Source organism: Zootoca vivipara, chromosome 3, assembly GCF_963506605.1.
Source record: "Zootoca vivipara chromosome 3, rZooViv1.1, whole genome shotgun sequence".
Classification (NCBI taxonomy): Eukaryota; Metazoa; Chordata; class Lepidosauria; order Squamata; family Lacertidae; genus Zootoca; species Zootoca vivipara.
Genome location: NC_083278.1, coordinates 3320663 through 3333947, shown reverse-complemented (window position 1 = coordinate 3333947; position 13285 = coordinate 3320663). Strand labels below are relative to the sequence as shown.

The 13285-nt window shown below is 42.1% G+C and overlaps 1 protein-coding gene across 4 annotated transcripts in view; it reads left to right on the top strand.

The window, feature by feature from the left end:
• SUPT3H (SPT3 homolog, SAGA and STAGA complex component) overlaps positions 1–13285 on the top strand; it is a 267603-nt gene that overhangs the window by 220298 nt on the left and 34020 nt on the right. For 3 of the 4 annotated variants that reach the window (XM_035110313.2, XM_035110311.2, XM_035110312.2), the window contains exons 8-11: positions 3768–3880; positions 4165–4272; positions 4840–5025; positions 8996–9106. In XM_035110313.2, coding sequence (XP_034966204.2) covers positions 3768–3880; positions 4165–4272; positions 4840–5025; positions 8996–9106 — 518 coding nt within the window. The remainder of the gene's footprint in view (positions 1–3767; positions 3881–4164; positions 4273–4839; positions 5026–8995; positions 9107–13285) is intronic. The other variant, XM_060272337.1, reaches the window with a different exon arrangement.

Genomic DNA, 13285 nt, shown 5'->3' with positions numbered 1-13285 from the left:
GATGCATGGGAGTATGTGTGTTAGATCCAGGACTGGGCGATAGCAGCTTTCCAACATTGTGGTGTAGCAATGTGATGTTGAAATGGAAGGAGCATCCTTCAGCCCCAGCCCTGCAAGGCACTGGGGTGATAGCACTGCTGCTCCCTCCACTGACAGCACCCGGCGTGCAGAGGGCAGGAACAAGCAGCACCAGCCCTGGCCTCGGGTGGCGCTAGGGTGAAACTGCCGCTGCTGCTCCTGCTGCTGCCAGCTCTCGATGCAGGGAGGAAGGAGGCAGTGGAGAAGGAAGGTAAGGCACAGGCAAGCCCCTCCTACTGCTGGGTGAAGGCGCCTCTATGCTCTGGCCATCAAACTGGTCCTGGATGATGTCTTGATACATCGCCCAGGCCTAGTTAGATCTGGGATGTAGGTAGCTGTTGCATCGGATCCAGGAGCTAAGAATTGGGAGCAGAGAACATGGCATCACCATGACGTCAGGTGAAATGATTCCCTTTGCCTGGGTGGTTTGAAGTCAAACCATGTGGGCAAAGGTATAGGGGGTTGCTACTACCCCCGATACAGTGGTGCCTGCAAACCCCACTTCCTTTGCCTACACAGTTTGATATCAAACCACATGGGCAAAGACAGTTGGGAGGTACTGCCTATCAGCTGCTAGGAGGTGTTTGCAAACCCTTCTACTGGCAGGGAGCCGTCCCTTCACCTGCCACACATCTGCTACCCTATGTGATGGATGTCAGGTATAAGGCAGGTGGCTGTGGGTTGGGGAACCAGCTTCGTGGCCAAATTAGGAACTGTGTTGAAGCTTTGGAGGCCCATAGTTCTCCTAGTTTAACATTTGTTCTGGATAACTTAGTGGTAGCATGGTTGGATTAAACAGTTAGACCTTGTCCCACTAACCTTTTAGAGTTCTCTGAGAGTGTCAGTAAGCATGCAACTATTCATGTGGGTAGGCAGTTATTGTTTACTTGGATTTTCAAAAAGCGTTTGATTCAATCCCTCACCAAGACTGCAGAACAAACAGAGAAGAGACGCTAGTAGCCATGAGATAAGACGGGTTAAGGACAGCATGGCTGTGAATACCAGCTGCTTTGGAACAGGAGTAGGAGAGTGATGCAGTGCTCTTGTCACACCTGTGAGCTTGCCATAGTCATCTGACAGACCACTATGGGAATGGAATGTTGGACCAGGTAGCAGAGACTTGGTGGTTGTTCTCCACTGTCTCCAAAATGTGTTCAGAAATGCAAACAAGGCAAGTGAATTGTCTCAAACCATTCTGGAACATGAGAGAGCTTTGAGTACAGAAAATGAGATGTCTAAACAGTATTCTTTTCTATTATGGAACAAGATCATCCCCCTTAGCATTTTCTAAACTTTTTATCTTCCTTTCTAAATCTGTTTCTCTGTTGAAACACCCCAGATGTCTGTCCCGGAAACCCAGGGTGTTGCAGAGGGCTCTGCTGATTTCAGAGCACTGGTCATGCCCATTGGGTCTCAGCATCATTCTGTGCAAATTAAGGATGAATACACATATCATATTTTCTGAGCAGTGAAGCCACTTTGGAGGCCCCCCCCATTCATGATAAATGTACTTGGTTCTCTATAGAGTTGAGCCCTGGGGAAAATGGTTCTGAACATTTCACATGGAATCTGGCATCACATGTCATTGACTGACTAGCCCCCACTACATTTTCAAGAAACCACCACCACCTTGGAGCAGGTTTCCTCCTTTTAAAAGCATTAAAAATAAATGATAATCATGAACATTGCTTTGTTTTATTTGTGTTCTTGTTTTATTATGTATTTTGTGTTTTTATTGTATTTTTATAAAGTGTCTTGAGATCTTCAATTAAAGGGCGGAATGCAAATTTAATAAATAAATAAAAATAGAAAACATTCCACCTATTGGGTACAATTGCTGTCACATTAGAATTTCAAGCAGGGAAAGGGAAAGCAGTTCAGTAGGATCATTGGCAATGGAGGATAGTTCTAATGAGATTGTGGTATAGCTTAAGGTTCACTCTAAAAACTTCCTTGTACAATGTTTCTGAGAGGCAATGATAGTGCAAGACATGTCAACTGCCTGCTTGACCTGGATGAAACCTATTTGAGGAAAACATTAAGGACTTTATATTTTTCAGAGTAATGGTCTGCACCTCATTAGTGAGGTCTGTCACACAAGGTAAGAAAGTTCAGCTGCAGGTGATGAGAAAAGCACTTGATCATCAGTTAGTAGTTATTTGAAGTTAGCTAATGTTAACTAAATTAACTAAATTTTCATTTCTACCCAACATGTTTTCTAAATTAATATTTGTAAGCTTCTTTCTATGCAGCTTGTTTTAAATTACAAAAATCATCAGTGCATACTGCTGTTGTGCCAAATAACATAATGAAAGAATTAGAACTTTAACAAACCTAAGAAACAACCCATTACAAAGATTTGTGGGACACAATTACAGTCGGCTTCGTTATGCAAAAAGAAAGCACTGTAGAAGCATTAATACTTACAAGTTGGAGATAAAGAGACTGCACTGAAAAGCATGGCAGAGGAGCCCATGGCATGGCATTAGGAAAGCACAATGGGGTCTTTGAATAAAAGGCGCTTACCTTGTTTTCCATAGCAAGCATTAGATTTGGAGAAATGACTAATTTGCTTATGGATCACAATGTGAAAAATAAATGACACACTCAAGATCTGTAAATGTCAAACAGTGAGGAAGCTGGTCTTGTATGTAGTATACAGTGGTACCTCTACTTACGAATGACTCGACTTACGAATGTTTCTACTTACAAATGGCGCTCCGTCCACCATCTTGGATGCTGTTTAGAGAGGATTTTTTTCGACTTACGAATTTTTAGATAGGGTTGCTTCGACTTACGAATTTTTTCTCCCAATGCATTCCTCTGGGATTCGACTTACAATTTTTTTTGACTTGCGAATGTGAGTTCGGAACTTAAAGTTCGCATTAAATTCATAAGTAGAGATACCACTGTATTTACTATTTCAGTGCCTTTTTGTGAGCTCAGTTTTTAGACCATTGCATGACATCTGTAAATATTTGTGCTGACAATTTTTTCATATTAAAGTAATGTCAACATCTGAGACAGTTGTGATGCATCACAGTTTGCACCAAATAATTATATATTTGAGACCACACCAATATGAATCTTCAATATACAAAATAGTAGCACTGAAAACCCTTGAACTTGAGAAGCATTGAGGGGGTGGGACACAGTACTGTATTATTATTCACACACAGAGGGCAAACAAGAATAATGGCTATATTTTAACAATCCTATTTAAACCTGCTAACCTGAGAAGTACCATATGGACATAAGGAAACCTACTCTGAGGTGCAATTGAAGGCTGGGTTCAGTGGACATGGACTTTGGTCTGACATCGTAACACAAGACGGAACACTCCTTAATGTCATTACAGAAAGGCAGCTCTCAAATTGTGTGTGTTCAATGCTCCTGGGTGCTGCTGGAGTGGGTGCCACATCTGGGTGTTCCATGTTCACATCTGGGTATTAACGAGCTTCCGTCAGCATGCCAGCTATGGGCTTCCTGGAAGAAGCAGACATGTTCATTGGTAATTAATGCCTAATTACATTCTGGTTCTCCTAGACACAGCCATTGTGTTCAGGATCCAGAATGGCAACTTCTGCTCCTTATGCCAAAGGGTTATCATCTCTTGCCATTTATTAATAGTGAAATGTAGAAGAGGAGTCAACATTAACATTGCACCTCTTTTGTGTTTTATCTCACAGCCAAGAAGGCTTCCAAGTTCCGGGACTGGCTGGACTGTAGTAGCATGGAAATAAAACCCAATGCTGTTGCCATGGAAATTTTGGCTTATTTAGCTTATGAGACTGTCGCACAGGTAAATGAGTGCACTACATGGATCAGAGAATTTGCGGTGGGGAATGCTCTTCCCTTTTCATTCACACACACACACACACACACACACAGTAAAATGATGCTATAGACTTAATGCAACACAATGTGCAAGATAGGTTGGGAAACTTCACATATGAAAGGCCAAGATCCAGACCTGTCCAAGCACATGCTACATAATGGCTGCAATATTTTTCAGAATTAAATTGAAACCTAAACTTTACGGTGCATATCTTTGTTAATAAAGTGGCTCTCCCCTTCTTCCCCCAGCTGGTGGACCTGGCCCTTCTCGTCAAGCAGGACATGACTCCCAAAGCTGGGGACCCTTTCAGCCATGCAATATCTGCTACTTTCATTCAGTATCATAGTTCAGCCGAGGTAAACATAAGACTAAAGATGAACTTGGTATATCAGCACAGGCCCATTCTTTCAGTAGTGCTGGTGCTTGTGGCTCTGTCTTCTAGGAGAAGGAGTACCATTTTGCTTGCATTTGCTCCTCTGTGTCCTAGTGGGTTATTGTGCTGCTTCTTGTATGTATGATGTCCGTAAAGAATCATGCTGGCCTGCTTGCGCGTAAGAGGGTCCATGGAGAGAGATTGGCTCCAGCCCATCCTTCCTCCTTGCAACAGATCAAGAGGAGGAATATATTATGTATATTTAAAACATTTTTATTATGTCTACTTGTTAATTTATCAGTACTTTTTTCATAAATAATTACACTATTTTATGCTAACAGTTTAGAGTTTTTAAAATATTTGATTAAGCCATCTAGAAATTTTGTTTAATAATACAAATAAATATAGTTCACTTACCTGGTGTGCCCCAGATTCTGAACTAGAGCTCTGGAAATGTTCTGGGTTTGTGCTTGCACTGCCTGGTGACTATACTCAGAGAACAATAGTAATAGTCAATTAACTCAGTTTTAACTGCTGTTGGTCTATTTAGATGCATGTTTTGGGGCAAGCGACAAGTCTGAAGACCAGTCCAGACTCTCCTGAAAGCACCCCCCCACCAACGCCCACCCCTCCAACTGCAGGCCCACAGCACCTTGGGAAGACTCCATCTGGATCCATGGGCAATGGCAGCATTGGGCAAGATTCCTCAAAAGTCAAACAGCGAAAGAGGAAAAAAGTGGGTTTACAGTGACGGGTGTTTTGTTACTGCCAGGTTTCTCCAAAAATAAGCCATAGTGATAGGCAGTTTAACCTTGTAGGTTAAACTGTACCATACTTAATAATAATAAATAAGACATCCCCTGAAAATAAACCACCGTGTTTTTTTTTGAGGAAAAATAAATATAAGACGTTGTCTTATTTTTGGAGAAACACGGTACTAATGGAGGAATGAATATTGCAAGTATAAGTATACCATATTGTAATTAGAGACATTTAGAAATGTTCAAATTGTCTTTTAATGTAGACTTATAATGTTAGTTATCTCTTCAAATTGGTATTCTCGGGTGTACCTAGGGCTTGATGGGAATTATTTAGGACTGAACTATAGGCCGCCAACTAGAACCAGTTGGACACAGCAGAGTACGCACAGGCCCACAGGAAGTTCTTGGTTGCAAGGCGTCGGCAAGACAGGATAGACGCAGAAACTCACTGCCACTAGTAACTGGGTAACTATGTACAGCTTTATTTATATACAATAGTCTCACAGCATACTATATACAGACTTAGTACAGACTTGAATCTTAGGAAAATAACAAACAACGCATAAACCAACTCTTTTCCTCTCACTACTCTCTCTCTAAACATCAACCTTCTCATCCCACTATCGACCCACACTGAGAGCCATGATTGTGCCTGCCTTTATTGGCCCCTCAACCAATTACCAGGTTTGTTGCTGAGGCTCAAGTCTCCAGGCAGATTAGAGAAAGTTTGTCTTGACCTACTTTTTCTTGGCCTTCAGCCAACTCCTAATAGCTCTATGTGAGTAGCTGCAAATCTGCACGTAGGCAATGAAAACTCCAACAGGGGTTGCCTAGGTTGACCCCCCACCAAGGGCGCAGGCCAAGGGGGGTTGCAAAAATCATGCCTCTGCACTTTTCTGGCAAGGGCACAAGGCTGGGGGGGGGGGCACCGACACAGCTCCTTGTCAAGGGCACAAAAGAGCCTAGGTCCTCTAGGTATCCTGCACCTCTAATCCGAAGTGATACAGCCCGTTCTCATACCTCAGGATGCTACCACCTTTCTCCGCAGCATGCATGGATTGACCAGGCCTTCAAGTGGTTCCTGAAGGATTAGACACCAGGAGATGGTTTAGGAGCATATAATCATAGAGTCCTCTAGTCCAGCGCAGCAATTCATGACCAGAGCATTCTTAACACATGTTCCACTTCATGCTGTGAAAAGTGTGGTTTCAAATGCAATATCCTTTGGAGAATACAATTAGAGATCTTGCACATTCCCATTTGAATTACTGCTATCTTTGAGGCCTATGGGAAATGCTTTGTAGATAGTTCAAAATATAGCAACTAGATTACTAAGTGGAACTGAGTCACCTCCCATGACTTTTAAAACAGCTGCCTAAAAGATCAGAGGCCTATGCTTCTTATGTCAGAATTCAGATGCATCTTATAAGAAACAGAGATACCTCCGCTCATGGTGACTACCTTGGGGAGGTTCCAATACGTGTAGTGCTATACCCTCAGCGTCCCTGCCCCTGTATTCCATTGGAGCGAGAGATAGCTATCAGACGAATCGCGAGGGAAAGCTCTCCTCCCCCAACCGGGGGGGGGGGCTTGCAAGCATAATCACTCCCAGGTTATCCTTAATTACTGCACAGCTGGCGTCTGCTACTGCGGACACGGCTGTTCGCCATGGCGTCTGTGTTGGAACCTATTTTTAAAATATTAAGACCATTCTAGTTTGGTTTTATCCTATATTTATCACTAAGATTTTTATCTCCTTTGCTCATAATAGGTGTCCCCCCCCCCCCGAAAAAAAAAGGTCATTGTTTTGATATTATGGAAGCTGGCAGTAGGAGCCCTTTTCCCTTGAAGAGAGGTAAAAATGTCTCGAGCACAGTTGGTAGAGCATGTGTCAGGAGTATGGGCAGGAGTCAGGCTCTGGGGCCTGTAGTGCTTTGCAGGACTGGGGCCTGCCTCAGCTTGTGCTGGAGAGGCAAGGAGTGGTCACTCAGGTGAGACCACTTGATACCTCACTGCACCTGGTGGCAGGAGCTGGGAGGGATAAAAGCTCAGCATTTCCCTTCAGCTCTTTGCCACAGCAACGCTATCCCTGCCTGGTTGCCTCTGGCCTCTTGCCTTGCCGACGCCTTGATCCTCGACCTTTGGACCTTTGCCTTGCCGACGCCTTGATCCTCGACCTTTGGACCTTTGCCTTGCCGACGCCTTGCTCCTTGACTCCCAGACCTTCGCCTCTGCCTTGCTCCTTGACCCTGCGACTGCCTGCGGCTGGACCCTCAGCCCTGCACCTTTCCCTGCTTCTACCTCACCATCTTGCCTCTGGTCCCGACGTCCTCAGTCAGGGCTTCATCCGTCCGCCGACCGGACCGTGACAGCATGAGACTCTTAATTTTAGGGTCATGGGTTTAAGCCCCAGGTTGGGCAAAAAGATTCCTGCATTGCAGGGGTTAGACTAGATTAGGCACCCCCAAACTCGGCCCTCCAGATCTTTTGGGACTACAACTACATCATCGCTAGCTAACAGGACCAGTGGTCAGGGATGATGGGAATTGTAGTCCCAAAACATCTGGAGGGCCGAGTTTGGGGGTGCCTGGACTAGATCATTGTCCCTTCCAATTCTACAATTATTTGATTCTATGGTTCTATGAAATCTCAGCTACAAACATTGATGTTTCATAAACCTACCTTTCTTATCATTAACCACCCCTCCAAATGTTATTTATCATTTGTGATAACAGTGTTGGGGATCTTAATAATCATGAATTTGTTAGACTTTCAAATCTGGTGAGAAATGCTGCTTTAAAATGAAACTGTATATAAGTTACAGAATTAAAGATAAGTGCCTTGTGTCAAAGTGCAAACTTTGCTGAACAAACATTAGGAATCTCCTCTAGTGGAATTTTACCAGCCTTTGAGCAGGACACACACACACACAACCTTGGCACAACAGGTACATAATACAAGCTATTACTTTCCTTGGCAGTGTGCACATTTGTGAGCAAACATACCTGACCACAGAGAGTGCAAATTAGATCTCAATTAGTCATTGACCACTACCAAAACATTAGGGGGAAAAAATTTTTTTTAGTTTTGCAGTGGAAAGTGGTTATCACAAAACATGTGACCCATCAACTGGCAGGACCCAGGATCTGTCATAGGTCAAGATATGTGACTAACGTGGTAAATTGGAGCTGGCTATTTTTAGTTTGGCAAATATAGTTTTAAGCACTTTTGAGAAGCTAACTAATACTGCTGTTAAAATCCCCACAGAATTTCATTTGGGGGAGGAGGAATTAGGCAGATCGGGGGTGGTCTTGCTAAGGCCAAAAAAGATCTCAAGGAAAGTTAAAATAATTTAGCTAGAACTGGTGATGGTACATGAGGAATCCATTTCTGATTTCCTGTCATAAAGAATTCTGATCTTAGTTGTCACAGGAGGCAGCAGAGCTCATATGCTGGGACTAAAGCTACTGGAATAAGGACCCCTACATCGTTCTTCTCTGGCATGGAGAATTGAATCAGCTGATTCTGTTGACAATGGAGTAAAGAAGGAAGACAGGGTTGGATGTTGCTGTTTGGCCCCTAGTAGCTCTTCTAAGCATTTTTGCAGTGTCCTGCACCAGCCAAGACAACCTGCTGGAAGTTTGTAGCAAGCCATAGTTCCCTGATGCTCTTAGGCACTAAAGCACTTGGTAGAAGAACTCATACAGTTTTTCCTTTATCTTATAGGAAACAATCATTTAAAAGTCCCCTTTGATTTGGGAATAGGTGTTTTGGTGGTATTTTCATACAATGTATGTGGCAACCATACTCAAAAAGTGGGGTGGGGGACAGAGAGGAAAGGGAGAGCAGCCCCTTTTGTAAAGGTTTATTATCTTAATTAATGGACTGTGTGTACTTGTTATATGTTTTTGATTTAGCCTCACTGAATGTGTTTTTCTCTTGTAGAGTTCTGCCGCTTGTGGTGCAGAGGCTCAGAGTGATGCCATCCAGCCTTCCCACATCAGAGAGGCCATTCGGCGCTATGGCCACAAGATTGGGCCCCTTTCCCCATACACAGTATGTAATAACAGAGTCATAAGAAGCTATATTTATAATGTTAAAGCACTTTGATTTTCAAGTGGTCAGCTGAAGAAGCTTTGAAATTGTTGAGAGCAATTTGTGGCAACCATAATTTTTCTTTATAAAATGGCATAATTCTTTGGGGAAATAAAACAGTATTTTCTGTCTTTTTGGAAAGACAACAAAGTTTTTCCCCTTTTAAATATTATTCCCTTTTAATTATAAATTATTCTTTTTGTTTGTTTGAATGTTCAGAGTTGCTACAAAGTTTGAGTGTATAGTTATTTTGAATTATAGGTACTCCAGTATTGTGAAGACTGAATATTCCGAAGAAAGTTGAGTGCCAGATTTTGACTCTTAACAGAGAATTCATCTCTGATGTGACATATTCAGAGAGACTGGCTTTTATGCAGCCTTCAGCTTCTCTTATGTTCTAATCTAAGAAAAACCCACAGTGGGCTGTGGTGCCATATGCTCGATCCCCCAAGCTGCTCACCATTTATAGAAGGTAATGGCTGCCTAAGCAGATCCCATTGGGAGGGTGTGTGTGAAGAGGAATAGCTGGGCCTGAGACCTGAAATCTCATTGTACTGAAACCTCAAGTTTGGTGTGGGATGTGAACAGATTAGGATATTCTAAGCATAAGCTCACCAAAACAATGGTACTGTCATTGTATTGCTCCAGGTGCACCCTCGGGACTCTTGCACCTGTGGCGTCTGCATTCATTCCAGTAGAGGGTACAGCACTGACCTTTGGGTTGGGGCAAAAAGGGAACTTACTGAGAGAGGAGTGAAAAAGGCCGATAGGCATTTTACTTTAAATTGCTTGTTAGCCAGGTTGGTCATTAGCCAAGGTACTTAAAGGTCCTTCCAGTTGCTGGTTAGCCCTGGATCTGGCCATTTGCACAGTTAAAGCTAGTGTACCAGCTGGTCCCGTTCCTTGAGATGCCTGATTTGGGCATAGGGACACACACCTTATTTACATCCCATTTGGATTACTGTAATGCTCTACGTAGGGCTGCCTTTGGAAAGTGCTCAGAAACTTCAGCTGGCTCAAAGAGCTGCAGCCAGATTGTTGACTGCAGGTGGTTATAGGGAGCAGACGACTCCCTTGCTAGAACAGCTCCATTGGCTGCCAGTCTGTTTCTGGGCACAGTTCAAAGTGCTGCTTATTACTTAAAAAGCCCTACATGGCTTAGACCATATTCCCTCATACTTTGGGGGAGGCCATTCTCTCAGTCCCACCACCCTCACAGGCACACTTGGTGGAAAGGTGAGATAGGGTCTTCTTGGTGGTAGCTACTCTCAGGCAACTTTGGAACTCCCTGCCTAGGGAAGCCAGACTTGCTGTCCTTTCGCTGGCAGGTGAAGAGCTTCTTGCTCCAACAGGCTTTGGTGAACTGACTGTTTTCCATTAAAGGTGGAAAGGTGTTGTGCAGTTTTGATTGTAGTTTTTGGTATTATTTTAATAGATTTTATCAATAGTTTGGATTCTATCAAAGTTTCATAGTATTTTTAATTATTGTTTTTTCTACATTTTTAGCAGGTCTTATTTTTATCTGTAAGCCGCCTTGAGTCCTGCCAGGGAAAGAAGTGGGGGATAAAGAAATATATAATGATAATGCACTAAGATGTTGCTTCAGCAGTAGATACTCCTAGACTAAGCCTTGTATAGGAGGAGCAGCTTTGTATTAACTGCTAGTCCACCTTCACCAGAAGCTGCCTCTTCATTTCACGGAGGCCAGGCTGGGTTCGGAAGATGGAGTCTTCTGAGGCTGAGGAGGGAAAGACGGCATCCTTGGGACTCCACAGGCTCTTCTTGTGGAAGTACTTTCCCTACGTTTGGGGTTTCTGGATCTAGCCCTGAGAGAAGTCCACACCCCCACACACACACACTGAATCACCAGCAGCCCCCTCTGAAAAAAGTAATAGGGTAGGGTAATAGGGTAGCCTAAGTTAGCTAATGCCTAAAATAAGTTATCCCCATTCCTGAGGATTTTGGAGAAAGAGGCATCTTCATTAATGTTTTGGACTATAGATATTTATTTCAAATGATAAAAAGATGTTCTGTAAACAATTCATTGATTAATTTGCAGTCCTGATTCTGAATTACTATTTCACCCTATCTCTTTAAATGGGTTTATGATTGCAAAGTTTACAGTTTGATTGCAAAGTTTACACTGTGTGTGCGTGTGTTTGTGTTTGTCCCATTTCCCCTCATGTATGTTGCTGATTTAAAATTAATCTGCTTGTGTTGACAATATGGTCATTCAAAAGACAGTGTTGTTTTATGATGAAGCATTAAAATACCGGTATGACAGGCTGTGAGTTTCTGAGCACCTCAACTGAAGTTGCCATGGCAGCATGCCACAAAGTGTCCCTAACTTCATGAAAAATAAGCTTCTAAATGAAAAATAAGTTGGTATTCTCTACTGGGGATAATTTGATGCTGTGGGATGGAAACTCTTTTAAAAGGAATATGTAGTCTTACGCAGTTGTAACTATTTTCCTCATTGGCTATTTGCCCAAGTTAAAATTTCCTATCACTTTAATGTGGATGTAACACAGAATAGGAAAGCAAAGGGACATTGCACCCTGTATGACCACCACTTGGCAAGGGCGTTAAGTTGTTCTCTATGTTGGCTGCCTCCAAGCAGAGCTAGTCACGAGCACTGCCTATCCACTTCAGGTTATGTTCTCCATGGACATCAAAATAAAAGAGATACAAGTGCTTACAAATGTCATGTGGAAAGCAGTTTAAAGCAGCCTTCACTTGACCATAATCATGTTCATGTAGTTTTATATAAAGTTCAGCATAGATTTCTTTTTTTGTAGCAAATCTAGGCTCATGGGGTACAGTCCCAACTGTCTTGAGAGTTAGCAAAAACTAAAACAAAAATTGTGTATTAAATATTCTACCCTCCCTATGTATTCAGTTCCATTTCTGTTTAAAACAAATGTGCAATTTAGCTTGGATGCCAGAAAATGTGCATTGCAGAGTTTAGAAAGTTTTAAATAGCAGCTCGGTAGCTTTGGTGAGGAGCTGCAGCTATAACAAGCTGTGAAATTTAAAAAGTAGTTGGTGGTTCTCTGCATTCATTGGCTGCAGTTGGGGAGGAATATAGTGTGTGCATCAGTGATTCATATACTGCTCCATATAAATTCTAAAATTTAATTTTAATTAATGGAATGTGATTTATTTGCCTTGAAACATGTTTTAGATCCCAAAATAGTTGTATCCCCCCCCCCAAAGCAAAAGGACATGAAAAATAATTTAAATAGAGGCTGGGACTTAATCATACTTAGTGTTATTTGTTTTGCTGAAGGCCATTGTGTGAATTTCTCCACTGCAGCAGCATTAACAACAACAGCAACACAATGCATATACTACCTTTCATTTTAAGAAGAAACATCAAGGCTCTCCACAAGCAAATAAAACAATACAATAACAAGAATAAACCCATTTATAAAAATACAGTTACCCATAATTAAAATACATAGCAACTACATTAAAACATTGCTAATTAAAATATACAACGAGCAAGCCCATTACAGCATCATGATAGCTGAAAACAGTTGAAACAGTTAAAGCAACAATCAAAGCAGGTGAGTCAAGTCTGGAGATCAAGGCAATGGTTGTCTAAACAAGTGTGTCTTCAAGAGCTAACAGAGTGCCAATATCAATTGGATCTCCCATAATTCAGCAGGGAGTCCACCTTTGTGTTACCACAAACCAATAATAATCAGACAGTCAAATGCCACTTCGCCCATTTCAAAACATTAGAATTAGTCAAAGCCCCTCCACTCTTAATATTTTGTAATTAAATTGAAACTTTTTCTGCATTGATTTAATCACTTAATACTTCATTTCCTACCCTCTGCTGCTTAATTTTGCTAACAGGAACTGCCTAGTCCAGCTTTTGGCTTCATCTGCTCTTGATGGAAATTGTCAATAACAGCATAAATTAGAAAAGATGTTGCTTGGCACAGTGTAATATTCTCTCTAGCAGTGTGCCCCTGAATTCAATGTAACTGCTCTTCTTAATATATCATGGTTTCAAATCAGAAGTATGATCATGATTGTCACAGATAATTTGAAAACCTCATTGATTTGTATATGTGGGAATTTGCATGTGCCCATATTAAGTAGTGGGTGATGTACATAAAGTTTGTAGCA